At 33.7% G+C, this 19,497-nt stretch overlaps 1 protein-coding gene across 3 annotated transcripts in view; it reads left to right on the top strand.

Moving 5' to 3' along the window:
- Window positions 1-19,497, top strand: part of LOC125071702 (unconventional myosin-XVIIIa) — a 219,568-nt gene that overhangs the window by 41,419 nt on the left and 158,652 nt on the right. Inside the window, exons 1-2 of one of the 3 annotated variants that reach the window (XM_047682049.1) lie at window positions 622-797; window positions 16,336-17,377. The exons of the other annotated variants lie outside the window; for them this stretch is intronic. Of the exons in view, the coding sequence (XP_047538005.1) occupies window positions 16,421-17,377 (957 nt within the window). The 5' untranslated portion in view covers window positions 622-797; window positions 16,336-16,420. Of the gene's footprint in view, window positions 1-621; window positions 798-16,335; window positions 17,378-19,497 lie in introns of those variants that run through there. 3 annotated transcript variants of the gene reach the window in all.

Raw genomic sequence — 19,497 nt, forward strand, 5'->3', positions numbered from 1 at the left:
ATATGTATTTAAACCAGCAACACAAATATTTGCATAGAATTAACAGTATTCTCAAGCGCAAATTCTAAATCGACAAAGCAATTTATATCGGCTGTACCGACATGGGAGCTGACAGATTAATCGGCGTTACCGTCGCTACTACAATTGTTTCAATTTGACCACCATTATTTTACAAGCAGTTTGACTTCTTGATATATTTATGTATTTACAATGCAACTATAATGTGAATGCCCGGCTGTTTAACTGTATTCGAATCCCTAACCATTATATATTTATACACTTATATATCTATGTATTTTGTTATATAAAAATAATGATAATAATCGTGAAATTTATACGTAAAATATACTAGCTAATTAGGTTACGTTTGTTAATTCGAGTTTATGAAATGATAGAAGTTTGTTTATGTTTTCTAATAATATCACATTAAGGATTTTCAAATAACGAATCGATTGATTGATTTATTTAATTATGCACTAACATAAATTACCATCTATTAAATACATAAGGAAGTACCGTTGTAAGGTACTGGATACTTAATAAATCTAAGATCAAACGAAAACAGAATAAAATCTCAGACGCAGTAAACACAAGACTGTGCAGTTCAAAATCGTACCGCGTTCTGTGCGCACGCGCTCGCTCACGTCTCGTTCCCGCGCTATATCGAATTAAGAATATCAACTTCGAATCGAAAATCGAACAAAGTGTCTGTGAAGTGTTGTACGAATATTGTGTATGTTATTTGGAATTTTTGTGCAAATCGATGTGGAAACTGTTTTGACAGTGTCTATTCATGTGTTAGTTATGTTAGTTGCTATGAGTTTTCAATTGTAACGGTAAAAAAAAAGCAATATTTATTTATATGTCAACTTGTGTATACTTATTTGTAGATCAATAGTATTGATTTTGTTTTACAAAACCTTTAAAGTAATTTCGAAGGACTAAAGGATTAACTATTATTTTCAACCCTATAAACTAAACTAAGTTTATTATTGTCAATTTATTGAAGGATGGTGTGCAATAGCCTTTGGACTTAAGTGTATTATTCTATTATCTTAGTTTAATAAAAAACCTAGTAAAAAAAATTTACCCCTTTAAAAAAAGGTAACAAATTGTCAGTATAGTAGTTAGCCTGTAATAGAAAAATTATGTAATTCAAACAAAGATAAGTTATCGGTTTTCGTGAATGTCAAGACGTTTCGGTCGCAGTATTTTCACGTCACAAACAAACAAAAGCCAATTAATCCATTGGAACATTCAATGTTAGAATGTTCAGGACGTAACTTTGTTTCTATATAAGGCACTGAAGTTATCCGCCGCGACTTGTGACTATTTTAGTATCGCTTGTGGGGTAGAGATGGGACGCTTCGTGTTCCGGTGCAAGTCGATTTGCGGAATGATCGATATTCGATTTCAAATTCGAATAGAGTTCGAATCTAGTAGTTCAGAAAATGTCAACTCGAGTCATCGCAATAATTATATATAATATGTAAGGATGACAAAGTATTGAGGACTTTCGATTTATACCTATTTTTTAACTTCAGCGGTCACGTGGTCAAAAGCTATGATCACTGTTAAATCGTGACTAAACTATATGAAATTAATATAATAACTTCACGAAAGTTTTAGCTATAAGTAGAGTTCTCTTATTAAAATTTTATCAATTTTATAAAACATATCCAGATTTATTTCAGTAATTAACATTCTGTAACTATGTCTATGAAAAAAATATTAATGATTTTGAAATGGTATTCTAGTCGTCCGCAAATAAGTTTATCTCCATTAAATGTAGTCGATTACTCACAGTAGGGCCTTATCGACTTTACCTCGACCGTTACGTTAAAATCGCCCATCTCTAACGAACGGTAGGCAAATGTGACGTGTCTGGATGAACGCGCTACATTAATGATGGAATTATCGAGTGTCCTGCATTCCGTTTTAATTTAGTCTGACTTTACGTTCCGTATTTAAATAATTTACGTTGATTTGAAACTAAGATAACCATATAGTGACTTCTGCCATGTTCTTCACGGTAGAATTTACATTCTGAAACGGAATACTTTTTGCCATTAAACCTTCTAAAAGTTACACTTTTATATATATATTTTTTTTTAGGCTAGTCATGCAATCTGTTGTCATATGTGCATCATTTACTGTTATGTATCTTTCTATTTCGTAGTAACTTAAATGATATGTGGTGATAAAAGAAGCAACAACATAACGTAGGTACCACTGCTAGAGAAAGACTTTTCTGAATTTGGCTTGAAAGTGTTTCACAGCGCTCTTCAAATGAGGGTTGGTAGATGTTTTGTTTTTAAACCTACATTTACCACCATATTGAATTATAACACAAAACCTGATTAAATTTCAATAAATTCAAATCACTATTAATCAAAATCATTAACACCTCAGTACCGACATAATATTGCCTATCAAAAATATTTTTTTTTATGTGAGGTGGTTCTCTACTAAAGCTATATACGTATTATCGAGTATTTAAAAGTGACTTTAGTCATATATTGTCAAAGGTCAGAGGTAGTTGAATGTTTTATATGAGAAATAGTTACGATGTCGATTTTATGTTTGTTTAAAATTTCACCGCACTCGAGCGCCGCCCACGCCGCCGCGGACTCGTATTGCGTGCGTAACTTATTTTAACTGAGCTGTCTTTGTTATTGATTTGTTGCCGATTATAATATACTGTTGAAAATAACTACTTTCTATAATTAATATTTAAATGTCGCTCGTTCGGTTTAATTAAACGTCATTTGTTTTAGTTAAATTAACATAAAGGCGATATAGTAACGTATGTATTTAGTAAATGCCTGTTCTTTCGCGGCTCGATGTTCTTGTATCTCGTTAAAGATAACTTTGGGAGGATATACTAAACTAAGATGTAATGTTCCTTGTGCCTAGAAAATGCCTCACTTACCTTCCAAACTGAAATAGCAGTACAATGTATAGTTTTTTGTAGTATTTATGAGTTTTTACTTTCCCTTACAGATCTATGTAAGAAATATATGGGTTAAAGGTGACCCATTTCTGGTTTTAGAATTTTGTATACGGCATATGTATTTTTACTCACGATTTATGTTTGTCTAGGTTCGAACACGTGTCTCTCGAGTTAATATCCAATTTCTCTAACCACTGCACATTCTCGTTTTATACATATATTGTGTCTCATCACCAAACTCTAGATTTTATGCAAAACAATTGAATGGTCAATGAACCCGCAATTTTGGGCTGGAGATTCAGCATAGTAGTTACCTAGGGAGATACAACTGTATCTGCACTGTACTCCACTCGTGGCTCGACGTAGCTCTCCTACGTGCCTGTGTATGGACCAATAGTTAAAATTCCAAACCTCATCAAGAGCCTTGCAATACCTTAAACCAGAAATCCGACTTGCACAATTATAAAATAGACATAAAAAAATAACGTGATTTGGTATTATTAAACGAATAGTTTGCAAATAGCTTGTCTAATCCGTAAATATATAAGTGAAATCGTCAGTCGACACTGGAGTGTAAACGTCGCCGTATCAATGAAATAACCGCGTATCGTGTAATTTAGGCACCGCCGAGGCGAGTGGGAGAGGAGACGACTTTGTTTTCACTTTCCTTAGTTTGATGTGTTCATTTCATTGATAAAAAATGTACTTCCGGCTGTTTATTGAATTTACACGAGATTGGTTTAGTTTGATATAAACTACTGCGTGTTTGTTTTATATCGAGAATTTAAACCACGTAATATGTCTTCTCATATATTAAAAGTGTTTAGCCGAGTTTTGTCCCAGTGTATATGGGACGGTGGGTGCGTATAAAAAAATATGTTATGGCCTCATTTTGAAGAGCTGCAGCCGTAGATGTGTACCTAATTAAAGAGGGTTCCTAATTGCATTTTACTAAATTGTTACGATTTCACAAATAATTTTAGAGAGAGGAAAGTTCCCGCACAGATTTGCGGGAGCACTAGTGTCAATAAATAAACAGACGTGATATTGTAATACCCAACTGATATAACTACTACAACGATACAATATTATTAGGTATATAAGTAGTCACGCTCCGCAGTTTCAGCCGCTTTTGACGCGACAAGCGTGAATTTAATGTTCTTGTTTTGAATAATTTATTTAATCAGTATATAATAAATAACCTCCAACACTGTGGAGTACGTGACAAGAGCTCTAAACGTACCTAAAATTGGAGAAGACGCATTTGTCCAGCAGTGAGATATTTTAAGGAATTTTCTTTACCGCCATCTCCAAGATTAATATATATATATATATATTTAAACATTTTACGATCTTAACATTTATGTTTTTTAATGATATACATAGCTAAGCGGATGAGCAAAAGAGGCACCTGATGGTAAGTAGTCACCACCGCCCATAGACAATGGCGCTGTAAGAAATATTAACCATTCCTTACATCGCCAATGCGCCACCAACCTTGGGAGCTAAGATGTTATGTCCCTTGTGCCTGTAGTTACACTGGCTAGCAAAACTGAGTACTGCTGTATGGCGATAGATTATTATCTGATGAGTGGGTGGTAGCACAAAGCCGTACCACCAAGGAAAGTCAAGTTATGTCATGCTGATATTTAATTACAACATCAAATTGACGATAGTAAAGATATTTAAGCATTCATAATAAAATTAATAATTACTTTAAATGTCCTTATGTAATTGTATGTGTAAAAGCTAGTTTCTGTTTATCTTAAAACATTAAAGTGTTTTAATAAGCAATTAATCGATCGTAAAAAATCAAATGAAAAAGTTAAGAAATATGGCAGCACTGTATTTTATTGACATTATGAAGTTTATTAAAATATTTGTATTAAGGTTCGATTACACCAATCAATGTGTGTCTTTCGTGTCTTCTCCGTCCTACGTGACATTGGCGGAATAATCTGTGCCCTGTCGGCACAACTAAAAGCCATTAAACTAAGAATTTAATTGAATTAAGCTTCGATTAGTAGTAGTACGATGTGTTGTTAAAATAAATGCCGTGACACACAGACGTATATATATTAATTGGTTGGGAAGACTTTATGTTCGTCACATATTGTACCAAACAGTATTGTTTTGTTTCGGTTTGTAGGATGAGCGCGCCAGCCAGTTCAAGGTTGGTCGCAATGGCAATGTATTATTTTTAGTGTTATCAGAATTAATCACACATAGAACAGCTCATTTGCTCTTCTAAACTAGAATACAAAGGAGAGAGATGGAGAAGTAGGAAGTTTAGTGTAAGCAGATCCTCGCGAATTATGTATTGTCATTTTTGTCGAGCTCCGTGGTCGAGTGTGTACACCGGTTTTCATGGGTACGCCAATCTGAGGTCCCGGGTTCGTTTCCCGGCCGAGTCGACGTAGGAAAAGTTCATTAGTTTTCTATGTTGCCTTGGGTCTGGGTGTTTGTGGTACCGTCGTTACTTTTTGATATTCCATAACCCAAGTGCTTTAGCTACTTACATTGGGATCAGAGAATGTTGTCCAATTAAATAAAAAAAATTAAAATTAAAATTTCTGATTTCATTGTACCAAAAAAAATGTAACGTTATCGATTTCCTTGGTATTGATTTAATTCTAATGTATAGTGTAGCTGTGCACGAAGTGGATCAGTTATGATGTAAATCGTTGGTAACATTGAGAACTATTATCCGCGTCTCGTGGAGGTGTTCTCATATTGTCCGCGGTATCACGAGCCCGTGACTAGTTGGAATACTAATTGGCGCCATTTATCTGTCGCTCTTAACCGGTGACTATTGTTTCTGAGAAACGTACACGTGAATGTATGTATGTATGTATCTATGTGATTTTGTTTTCCTTTCTAAAGTATTATAATTCTTTTGAAATAAAAAAGATCTTGTGGTTTTAATAGCTTATTATGAGCTAGATGTACATTATTTATGGCAAATAAGTAAACGGACTTGCAAATTGGCCACCTGATGGAAAGATATTGTAAGAAATATTTTCTCATATATAACCAAAGTGCCATCAACTGGGAACTATGATGTTATGCCCCTCGTGACTGTAGTTACACTGGCTCATCCTTCAAACCGCAACATAAATATACTGTCATCATCATCATCCTCCTGCCCTTATCCCAATTTTACTTGGGGTCGGCGCAGCATGTCTTCTTCTTCCATACTTCTCTGTCAGACGTCATCTCACAAGTAACATTCTTTCTAACCATATCGTCTTTCACACAATCCATTCATCGTTTCTTGGGTCGTCCCCTTCCTCTATATCTATTCACATCCATACTCAAAACCTTTCTCACAACATGGTCCTCATTCCTCCGCATAACATGCCCATACCAAGACAGCCGGTTTCCAGATAGCTTCTCGTGAACATAAATATACTGATCATTACTATTTGGCGGTAGAATGTGATGGGATCTATCGGGATGCAACTCAGCCTCCCAAACGAAATTAAATAAATTCAGATCCTTTTTTTTTTTTAAAGTCGGTTGTAAATAATTGATGATGTAGGGGGAACTGGAGAGGGCTCCAGTAATCAAAAGTTGTACAAAATTTTATAATGATACGTAATTAATACTTACGAAGTTTCATAATTGTACAGCACGGTGCATTCGACACGCATTGCTAACGAGTCGTTCATTACATATGCAAATATATCGAATATATCTGCAAACATATACTATGCGAACTTGAACAGCTGTCACGGTTTAAATTAGCGTGTTTTGAATACAAAACGAACGAACAGAATGAATTGTGTCATTTAGACGATTGTAATGGACTAATTGAGTTTGGAATTATATATTATTATCAAAGATTTTATATGTTTAATTTATGTAAAGATATACAATCGTTATAGATTTTATTTAAATTAATTTGAATATATATTTTTTTTATATAAGTATTAACGAGGCTAAAATCAATCTGAATGAGATTAAATAATGAATAATTTGTTTAAATTAAAAATAGTCTCTAATGGGCTAAGATTTTTCCCTTTTGTGAAGAGAGTTATTGGGAAGTTTATCCCACTACGCTGCTCTCATGCGGGCTGGTGGAACTTGTGGAAGATTTTCATCCGATTTCTTCAAGATAGTTCTTTTCGTCTCCGTATTTATTCGTTCGTTTTAATGTAATTTTTATTTTTTATTTCATCATTGTAACTGTCAGATTATTAAGACGGCGTGTGTTCACTAATAAACTTGGAAAACAGAGTGTGTTTAAATCAAGGGTTAGTCGGTAGAATGTCTTTGTATAAATCCGTCTAAGTAGGTAGCATCAACGTCACGTATTCAATTAATTAGGTTGTGATATTTTTACAATTATATTTAGTATACGGTGATTTTCATAAAGGGTATTTAAATTGAAAAATTCCAAAGAATTATTAACGATATCTTGTAGATATTTCTCGAACATTTCTTCATTGTGAACCGGTGTTTAAATTTAAATTTATCTTTTAAGCTGATCTAACCTTATTAAAGTATATTTTTGATTTTGTATAGCTGGATCATGTCTTTTCGTAAATTAATTTAGTCGGATAAAACGTTATGCTCTATCAGCAATATCCACTTCATTCGATATTAAAACACTTTTATAGTGTGAACGGGTATTAAAACCGATGCTCGCAATACTGTTGAGTGCTAACAAGTTAATATTGGACTGAGTGCATTCGTTTCGGGGTTCAGTTTTATGAGTGTTCGTAATGTATTAATGGTTTCAGCTGTACGACGCGCGATTGAATGATTTTCATAGTGGCTCTTAAGTCTTATGTGCGTGGTTGTACCGTCAATATGAGACACAGAATCGTTAAGATATTGGGATCTTGCTTTAGAATTGATCACTAAGCTTTCTCATCTCAACCCTTATTAAATAAATATCAAAATATACTTTATTCAAGTAGGTTTACAAGGAATTTTGAATCGTCGTTTTATAGAACTTAAGTTAAGTAGAGCTACCACCGGTTCGGAATGTAGGTTCTACCGAGAAGAACCGACAAGAAACTCAAAAGTTACTCACTAGTTACTTTCCAACATTTGATATACATTATGTTAGTTCAATACAATTATGTATATAATATTAAGATGAATGAATGTAATAATGATGGTTAAACGAAAGAAAAAAGGATATAATAAAGATTGTCTCGCATATTAAATGACGTTTGTGGAGTAAGTTTCGACGTAATATCCACTTGTCGGCTGTCATTTAAAATTGTTTAAAAAATATCGCACTTTCAAAGCAAAACCGTTACTAAACAAAATTATAAAATTTGAGAGGTGAACCGATATTAGAAAAAAGTCCCTGTTTTTTATTATTATGTTTGATTACAAGGTTTAATGTGATGCTATGATAGATCTCTGTTTACGTTATGGCATGCGACTTAAAAAAGTTATATTTTTTTATTTATTTCTATGTGTTTTAGATAGATGGCATTGATAACTCAATTTATGAAAGTTTTCGTTTAGGTTTTACTTTGAAGGTGCGAAATGAATTAATGTTTTTACCGTTTGAATTTGATTTTAGTTAAATGTACACTCTTACACTGCAATGGCAAACGCCATTCTTAAAATAGTTGTTTTTTTCCTAAAGTGTTCAAATATCTTGTTCGTATTACTATATGCTTAATTTATCTACAGTTCTTAAAATATCTTTTTTATTGTATTTATTATACAATAAAAAAGATAAAAGTCAAACACAAACGTCCAGAAAATTTCGATCGTATCACACGTAGCCATCAATAATTTCATAACAAACGTCCGCCCCAGAGGAAGACTCTCTTAAGAATGATTTACAACATACGGACATTCGTCCCTGGTTTCCGAGTATCCTACAAAGTGACATCGTGCCTTATAAATCGCGTCGACAAGTTATTTATTATGACTCCCTGCTTGACTCGTTAATTGAGTCGTGTTTGCTTATTTTTGAGCTATTTATATCGCGACGTGACGACTACGACGCGAGACCACGTGATACGTTTAGTCGTTACGTGAATTAATTTGTGTTAATAATAAATTAATTATTTACGTGACGAGTGAATAAAGTGAAATAATAGCATTTAAAAAAAATTATCCTCGCTTTTATTATTTATGTAAAATAAACACAATTACGTAGCCTGTAAAGTGTAAATCAAAACACGTAATATCGTGCACTCTCCGTAGTAAGGAGGGTCCAAGTTGTAAATGGGACCTTCGCAGTATAACTTATTCTAAAAAGGAATCAAAATATATTCACAATCGCGCAGAAAAAAATCAACAAGCCGATTTGATTGCCTCTTTCTTAGTCGGTAAGAAAAGGCAACGTGTACGGAGAATTAAAGGATATCGTTTTGCGTTTGGGGTTTTACGCCACGTATGAAACTAATAAATAGTTTGCCTACAATCTTTGTGAATAATTTAGTTCCTTATTTTGCACAAACTGCTCACCCGTAAGTCTTAGTGTAATGTTTTATCGTATAAAATATAAAACCTATCTCAATAATGCATTTTTTTTTATCCAATAATACTAAGTATTTCTGTTTGGCGGTAAAATATATGATCATTGGCTGGTACATACTCAGACGGGCTTAAAAATAAAAATAAACTCTAATTATTCTTACAAGCACTTTAACAAGATTTTGTAATCGATGCCGCGGTTTTGTTGCAGTTCCCGAAATAAATAACAATGTGTGTTATTACTAGTCAATTACAGCCAGCGCGAGGTTGGCGGCGCACTGGCAAAGTAAGGAATGGTTAATATTTCTTACAGCGCCATTGTCTTTGGGCGGTGGTCACTAACCATGACGTGACCCATCTGTCCGCCTACAAATACACGCAGTTGAGTAGGTTTGTTAAATACTTTCTCTGGTAAATCAGTTTTATAGTTATACAGAGGAAGGAAGTGTCCTGTGACACCAGATACACTTTTACCAGAATATTTTGAAGTTTTATTATAAAAGATAAACTACACCGGCGAAAGATCAAAGTAAAATAAAATGTGCTTTATGTTTCGATAATGTTTCCTACTTAAATTTTACACATAGAGAAGATATAAATACTAGTTATCGCTCACGACCTCGCTCGCAATAAGTAGCCTATGTCCTACCTTGGAGATCAATCATGCTTCATACTAACTTTCATCAAATTGGTTTCAGTGTTTTGGTCATGAAAGAGCTACAGACAGACAGACCGAGTTACTTTCGCATTTATAATATTAGTACATATAAATATAACTAGATATCCCAAGTTGTAGAGCAATTGTTTTGTATATGAAATAAATATTGTATAGATATATTGATTATCTGTTGTAAGTACTGTCCGATTATGGTCTGGTCATTAATCAAAGTTGCTACAAAATTACTCTCAGAGAAGGTCACCTTGTTCTTGTAGACTTAGTAAACAAGATAAGTTCAAAAGTAAAAAAAGACGAACGAGCCCATATGTTTCTAAATTGATTTCATCTCAGATAGTATTTACGATTTTATAATATGAGATCTAACATATGAACCGAGCCTTAAACCTGACATAAAAAAATTGAGGCCTTAGTCCTGCAGTTATCTACAGGCCTTTTTAAACTTTTATAATGATAATACAATATTTAGCAACAAAATTGTTACAGCAAATAATGTATTTGGAAAACAATAAAATCTGCCAATTGAATTTTTATGCGTATTATATTTTTTACCCTAAGTAAAATTGGGATAAGGGCAGGATGATGATGATGATGGTGATGATGGTGATGATGATGATATGGTGATGATGGTGATGATGATGATGGTGATGATGGTGATGGTGATGATATGGTGATGATGGTGATGATGATGATGGTGATGATGGTGATGATGATGATATGGTGATGATGGTGATGATGATGGTGATGATGGTGATGGTGATGATGGTGATGATGGTGATGATGATAATGGTGATGGTGATGATATGGTGATGATGATGATGGTGATGATGGTGATGGTGATGATATGGTGATGATGGTGATGATGATGATGGTGATGATGGTGATGGTGATGATGGTGATGATGGTGATGATGGTGATGGTGATGATGGTGATGATGATGGTGATGGTGATGATGATGATTTAAAATGAGGAAAAGAAGTGTGGACTAAAAAACGAAAAAGTGTTGGTTAGTTTCCACAATACTGTCTCAAAATTATCTAATTAAAAATAAAATTGCTCAATGAATGGGGGACTACATTGTAATAATAAGTACTCAAATTGTAATTAATTTTGATTTCCCAGTATCTTATATTAACGTATATTCTTAAAAGAAAAAGATCCTTCCGATTCAGCGCGCACTTAAAAATTACAATGATAATGATAATAATTGAGATTTAGTTAAGAAAAATTTAATACAAATATTTAGTGGCATCCTAATCACTAAGGTGCCGATGAAATTAATTTAGATACTCACGCAGACGTCCACGTGTGCGCACTCCCACACACAAACAGACACAGAGGCAGATTCTTCCAAATAATGAAACCACCTGGAAAATTCAAAGTTAATTGGCCCTTCAAAAGTTTAAATGGAAATTTTAAAAAATGTTATACAAACATCGAACTGTTACATTTGAATCAATTATGTATTCGTAAGTGATGAACCGTTTACAAAATTTTAAACCCGTTCCGATTAACTACGAAGTGACGCAAAGTAAACAGGTTGAAATATTGTTAAGACTCGGTATACTAATGGGAAGAATTAAAAAAAATTCATAACACGAACTGACCTTCGTTTTTAAATAATTTGTGGATAAAGTGGAAACTTTAATCTTGTAACAAGTCAATTGTCTATTGACCAATTAATCTGTGGTCAAGAGTCATGAGAGTTCTTACTCGTTTTGATCAGAATCGTTGTCCTATTACAGCATTGCTTAAGTTTTAAATCGACATTCAACATAGTTGTCAGAATTAACATTATATTTAAAATTAGCTGTGCCCGCGACTTCGTGCGCGTTTGAATTTAATAAAAAAGCGTGACTTTATTATTATTTTACGTATAATTCTAAAATAAAAGTAGCCTACGTTACTCTTTATTACATCAGCTATCTGCCAGTGATTTATGTATATGTACCGTGTATACATAAATATGCATTTAGTAAAACGCAGTTATTTTAATATTACAAACAGAAAATTTTATATGTATAGATATTTGAAACTATTTTTATGTATAACAACTTCGATTGCGTTTTAGGTTGGTCGTCATTTGATAGACTTTTTAAACAAACACCCAAAGACTGGGTCTTGTTTTAGAGTTCTAAAATTCAAATTATATTCACTGGTTTGGCTGTGAAAGAGCAACAGAGAGAGAGAGAGACAGACAGACAGTTACTTTCGCATTTATAATATTAGTATAGAAAGTGAGTAAGGTGGTAAAAGCCTACAAATAAAAGCCTTCCCAGTTAAATATTATGATTATGTCCAGGCTTTAAATGTCTTGCCCGTAAAATCCAATAACCTGTATTAAATTGGCTCGGTATTTGAACCTAAGACTGGCGAACTGCAGCCTTGAAAGTTTAAAGTTCGACCGAAAGAAGATTTAACTATTTACATACATAAATAGTAAATATATCTTAGTAGTAGTCGCAGTGCCATTCAGTCGAGAATTAATTTAAAAATTATGTCATTGTGTCGTTGATAGTCATAATTCTACCACCGGACCTGAATTAATCAAAAGCGTTATCAAGTTCTTTGTTATTTCGAAACAGTGGACAGGATAATATCGGAAGATTAGTGCACGTCAAACTCGAGTCACGAATGATTAGTACCAACAGTGGATAGACTAGTGACGGTAGGACCGTTTCTTGCAAAACACTTAAATATCATTTCGAATCGATCTAACTTTAGTTTAGTTGAAACAATCACGATGTGGGGATATTATTCAGAATAGTGTTCGCCCCGTGGTCGAAATTCGATTCATAATTTGAGGAAAAAAATATATTTAACTAGAATGTTGCGTAATTTTTTCCTGTTTCTTTTTTTACTAACGCTCGTCAATAGTATCTTCTAAACGTTAAAACGGTAACGCATTATATATAACCAGACAAATTAACAACGTTCACAAATTTTTATTTATTAATTGATACTAAGTTATTTTGGAATAAAGTAAGTTTTTCTAAATTACGACCTATAATTTGGAATTTTGAACCTTTTTTATCTGTTTTAATGTGTGTATTACCTTTTAATCCATATTTAGGATCTGTAAACACATTAGCTATTAGTGAAGTGAAGACACGACAAGATACTGTGAAATTTGAAAAAAAGCATTTAATAGATTTTGGTCACACACCTACAGTAATGTCAATTGCAATCAGATAAGATCTGTGATTTATAAATCCAGTCACAATTTCTTATGAAAACGAAAGGTACATTGGAGATGGATTACGCAACGACAATTTCAATATTATCGAATAGGTGGGATCTGTGTCGCTAGACCAATTTGCATGCGATGTTGACCAATGTTCGTGTATTTAGGCTATATTTACACATACGTACTCTAGCTTCAATACCCGAAGAGTCTGATCGATTGAATTTTAACCGTATTACGTCACATGAAAGTACATTTTGAATTGACAATTAAAAACGTGGTGAAGCATTTCATGATGATTATCTTCTATTGCTTTTCTTATACTTAAAAAGTTTATTGCTGCGACAGAAAAAAAAAGGCGTTCGATGTTAACGATTCTTTGTTGTTGACTTTTGGGTGTGTTTAAATATTTGATTTTTCTAATGCTAGATTAAGTTACAGTGCGTATTTAGTTTCGATAATTGAAATATTCTCGTAACTAATTTCTATTTTGGTAGAAACTTGTATTAGTATAGATTTGTTTACGGATAAAGGCGCACTCCAACACGATGAATGAGTGAATAGTATTTAGTTTGTATTTTTTTGCCGTCTTTATTCTTACATTAGTCATCTTACGCACACAATGTCTTGTAAGCACAATTCTCGTACAGATGCACGGCGATTAATTTGAGTGGAGGGGCGCGCATTCGTGAGTGAATAGATCTTAAATGTACAATAGTGATAAGGTTATTTTAGCCAAAGGCCAAAACTCACTACTGCAGTTTTTCGATTCGAAATCGACTGCTCTGAAATTCTTGTATACACTTTTGATAATTGTGATAGTTTTAAGTATATTTACATTTGATTCATAGTAGTTTATACAATAAACAAAAATGAAAAAATCATGTAAATATTTTTTAACGAATTTTGATTTTGCTATCGCAGCACTTAAAATATTATAATTTGAGATGTTTTTTGTTAAATCTAAACTACAAACCATCTTAGAGATAGTAGAGCCTCATTCCCACGATCAGGTGTGAGTGAGTGCTGATAACGATAGTCTAAATATTTATACAGTGATAACTGAATTAACAGAGACTTGGCTACGTAGGCGTGCACATTTAGAAAGTATATTAGTAGCAATGGAATTAAAAGTTATATGTATGTGTATGTATTTCGTCATTATAATACCATTTTTGGCTATCTTCGAACAAACGATGATCAATCCAATGTAGAAAAAGAGATAATGGTCCAAGATTTTTTAATTTTAAACCGAATTTGATTGTCGGCTCAAATCTTATGCAATGTCCTACGGTACTTTACGATACAAAACTAAACGCAGGACGGTTTGACTGCGGAGGTAGACGCTTTGTCACCGTAATCCGACGTTGACACAATTTATACCATGAATATTTAATTTCGATTTGATATCAGCGTGCCTAGACAGAGTCACGGCGATTGTCGACTTCGTTTCGAGAAAACGCCGAAATGTATGGAAATGATATATGTATTCGATTTATTACGTAGATAACCAACAATTCTGTTATTGATATTATAGACGAAAAAAAAATTAAAATCACTTGGACCATTTTCATTCTTTGGTGTTTAAACCACAAAAAGCGTTTCCAATAAAGTCAACACGGATAAATAAAAGGTTTCACAAATTTATATGAAAAACAAGAAGAGATAAACAATAATAGGTTAATCCAAATAATCCACTTGGTGGTAGGGCTTTGTGAAAGCCCGTCTGGGTAGGTACCACCCACTCATCAGATATTCTACCGCCAAATAACAGTACACTGTATTGTTGTGTTCCGGTTAGAAGGGTGAGTGAGCCAGTGCAATCACAGCCACAAGGGACATAACATCTTAGTTCTCAAGGTTGGTGGCGCATAGGTGATTTAAGGAATGGTTAATATTTCTTACAGCGCCTTTGTCTATGGGTGGTGGTGACCACTTGCCATAAAAAAAATGACAATAAAACGAAGTTAAATTGTTGTTGACGTTACGATATTACATTCGTTTAGGTATATACCTAATAATATTTACGTCAGTGTTCCCAATCTACCTACTTTTGAAATGATATCTACCTCCGAGGCTAAGTTCGGATAGGTAACACGGATTTGCGTTATAAAGTGTCTTCACATCTGTAACCTGAAGAGAGATGATGACGTCAAACACGTAAGATTAGAAAAACGATTACATTTAGTTTGCTCAAAATTGTTTGATGACGTGATAATTTTCATAATATTCATGTATATATTCAAATGAGTGATATTCATTTTAGGTAAATTATACGGATTTTTCGGTACTTATGTCGTTACTGAATTCTCTCTATGTTTTCACGAAAACTCTCATAAACTCCCTCTTGTTTATCTCGTATGAGTTTCAATAAAGTTAAATCAGTCCACATGCCTAATTTTCTCAAATAGTACACTCAGAAAAAAATACGTTTTTTTACTACTATGCCGTTGACGGAATAAGACATGTCATATAAAAAATATTTAAAAAAAAACCATTACAGTCTATAACTGCTGCCGGCTTAGTATGTTTATTATTGTTAAATGTAAGTTATTTTAACTGGCCCTTGACTGTGTCATTAACTACACTGATAGATAGAAAACATTGATGTTCATAAAGAGCGTCAAATATAACAATAGAGCATAAAATTTAATTACACTTTATAAATTAACAACATATAACTACATAATAAATAAACAACAAAAGTATTGCAACGGGTTGACATATATACAATGTACAGTCAGAGTAAGAAAACCTTCGTCAGTTTTCAAATTCATTCCTTTATCAAGTCGTAAACTCTTAGTACATTTTGAAACTAAAGAATTAAACAGACAACTGCACGTAAAATTAAACTAACATAGTATGGTAACTAGGTTCAAAATAGTGTACATTGCTACAGCTAAAGCAGATTATCGCGCATACTGAGCACACGAAAATAGACCTTTAGGTGACGAACCTTTTCTTACCCCGACTGTACATACCGTACGAATGGTTTATTTTTTTAAGAATGCTATTGGCTATGATATAATTAGTCATTTAATCGATTTGTACAAATTTATTTTTCTAAAGTTGCAGTGAATCATAAAAACTGAACATGTGAGTGCTTCTAACCGATTTAATGATATGATAATATATTAGTGTTAAAAAGTGTAAAATGTTTCACATCCAAGGACCGTTCGAACAGTCTCTCAGATGTGGGGACGAATTGTCACCCAGTGGTACCAAAACTCTAGCGGCTCTCGCTAAGATCCACAAACATTGTACCGGTAAAGCGCACGCGCATGGCTGTGTTGACTCCAAACATAATCCCTTAGATAAATCTGACTCCAACACGAGCTTGCAATCGAAAAAGTACTTTCGAAGCGATTGCTTCATAGAGATAAAGGAAGACGTTAAAAATGACGGTCAATTCACGAAAAATAACGGATCTATCGCAAAGAGTTTTAGTAACAGCACCAGCTCGTATGAAGGACACAGTGACACCGATTCCGAAACATTTAAATGCCGTACAGACCTAAAGCTGACAGATCCTTGTGAAAGATTGTTCTCTCAGAATACTAAAGCTTCGTTAATGAAAACAGCACGCATGCGATACGCTGACGAAAGCATTCTATCCAATCAAGACGAAGTAGACGGTGACCGGTTCAAGAATACGTTTTCGAGAACATCTTCGAGAGGCAGCTTTAGAGACAGAAAGTCAAGTGTTGTGACGATTGAAGAAGTAAAATCCGAGGGGATCAAGAATACCGATGACTTGAATAACTCTGATCTGATAGAGGACAAGAAAAAGTCTCAGGTACAAAATAAAAATACAATATTGCGCAAGGGTGTAACGGTGAACGTCTATGGTAAAAATGGCACTAACGGTACGAAGCCCCCCTGGCGCGGTGCTAGCAAAAACGGAACATTAAATGAGCCGTTCGTTCGATCGCCATCGCTGCGAGGGAGTATTAGGAAAAAGAAGAACGATGGTGTACCGTGGCGAAGATTGTATGAACTTTCACTTTGGAGAAAATGTGGAGTTAATTTCGCCTCAAATGGTTCGGATTCGGAACGTGCCCTCCTAAGGCCCTGGAGCGAGCTGTCTTCTCAATCGCTGCCACCGTACGAGGTAAGTCTGTCATCAATTAGGCGAACCCGCGAGCGATATTCGCGATTCGATATTATTGTGTACGTATTTGGTAACATTTGATTAGCCTTCCTATCGACACAGGGCGCACGATTTTGTATATCATTGCGGGGAGAGGCAGTCACGCTGTCGATACAGACTTCATAAAGTTAATTGTATTTTATTGTTACTCTGTACGGACATTAGAAGATAAAAGCTCTTGATTACGTTCAAAGAGACGGTTTTGAAATAGTTCTTCTAATCTTATCTCACCACCCATAGCGATAACACACCTCTATTTGCTTCGGCTATCTGTAGATAATCAGAAGTAACCTTTACTATAATTTGTCCTAACTAACAGAATACGTAAATGTTAAACATAGGAAATATTTACTATAGTGTTTCGGATTAAAATAGTTACTCTTCTATTTTATGACTTTAATGCTAATATAATCGATTTTCATTATTCATTACAGCCGATTGTTCGCACAACAATATCTTAGATCTTAGGCTTTTAACGTGACTAGTTTAGAACTAGACTAGACAGGTGTAAATTATTAAAGATTTTTTTTTTAATTTTATGCTACTTGTCTCAGTAGTATTAAGTATGACCTAAACCAATGTTCCTGCACTCAGGAATTCTTACTACTCTCAAAACTTATTGAGATAAGAGAGCCAAAGAATAAGGTTTTGAGTCATAAACAAAGTAGAAAGAAAGCGTAAGATTATATTAATTTCCTGTTACCAGTATATGACTAAAATAGTAGGTTTAAAGAAAATAGTGTTATATTTTGAAACTTGAAGTAACAAGTACGAAAAAATAATCTATTTAAACATTGATCAAAACTTTATTCTTCGTGTATTTCTTTTTTTTTAAGTATAGTTTTTGTGAATTCAATTACCATTTAAAATAACTCGTAGTCATTATAGATAGCTTTATTGTTGTATATTTTCAAGAGACATGTCATCTTGGTTGCCATGGTTGGTGGCACGTTAGCGAAGTAAGGAATTTTTAAAATATCTTACGACACCTACCAAAGCTTAAAAAAAAATGTCCTGAATAATGGCTCGCCAAGATGTGATCATAATATTATTGCTAGCGATTGTTACATTATGATACACAATCTCACTAAAAGTAAATAATCAAATTACCAGAATATACATAAGTTAAGGCTAAATTTGAATACCGAGACGTGAAATTAATATATAGTACTTACCTAAGTTACAAGATGAAGGTAACTAGAACCATAACACATTAAATATGTAAATTGTTTTGAGTAAACGCCAACACGACACACGACACAAGAGAAGCAGATCTTAACTAGAAGTACCTAAAATAAAACAAATATGAGAAAATCACACTTACCCACTTGATACAAAAAATTGCCCGATACAATCGAAATGACTAAACTTTATTTCAGTTTCGAAAAAATATTTTAATAAAAATACAATATTTGGTGCCACTAGTGTACAAGATTACCTTGTTAGTTTGTGTACTTGAGATTTGTGCAAGCCAGTCTGGGTAGGTACCACCTACTCATCGTATGTTCTGCCGCCAATCAGCAATATTTAGTATTGTTGTGTTCCGGTTTGGAGGGCGAGTAAGCTATGTATATGCACTACCAAAGTTGGTGGCGCATTGGTAGAATGGTTAAAAAATTTTAGCCAATGTCTATGGGCGTCCACTAACCATCAGGTGGCCCATTCGCTCGTACGCCTTTTTGCTATTACATACATATGTATAAAAAAATAAAAAGATACTTAATTTGTTTTAGATATTGTACCAATATATATTACCGAAAATCCTACATTTCTTACTCACACAGTCACCTGTTTATTTGAATGTCTTGTAATATCGCGAAAACTCCCGTGCAAAGCGCCGATTGCGATAAAATGATTTTAATTTTGTATGAAACGCGACAAATTTTATTGTTATAAATATATTTTGACGAGGAATAATTTTGTGTGACAAAGAATCTCAATTCAATTCTTAGTAATGGGCTTTACAAAGAATCTCAATTTAAGTTTTAGATTTTCTGTCTTAATTTAAAATTAAACTCATGAAGTTCTACAATATAAAAATTCTATATCGATCCAATGAACTTTTATATCTGTGAATCCAG

Source organism: Vanessa atalanta, chromosome 20 (genome assembly GCF_905147765.1).
Source record: "Vanessa atalanta chromosome 20, ilVanAtal1.2, whole genome shotgun sequence".
Classification (NCBI taxonomy): Eukaryota; Metazoa; Arthropoda; class Insecta; order Lepidoptera; family Nymphalidae; genus Vanessa; species Vanessa atalanta.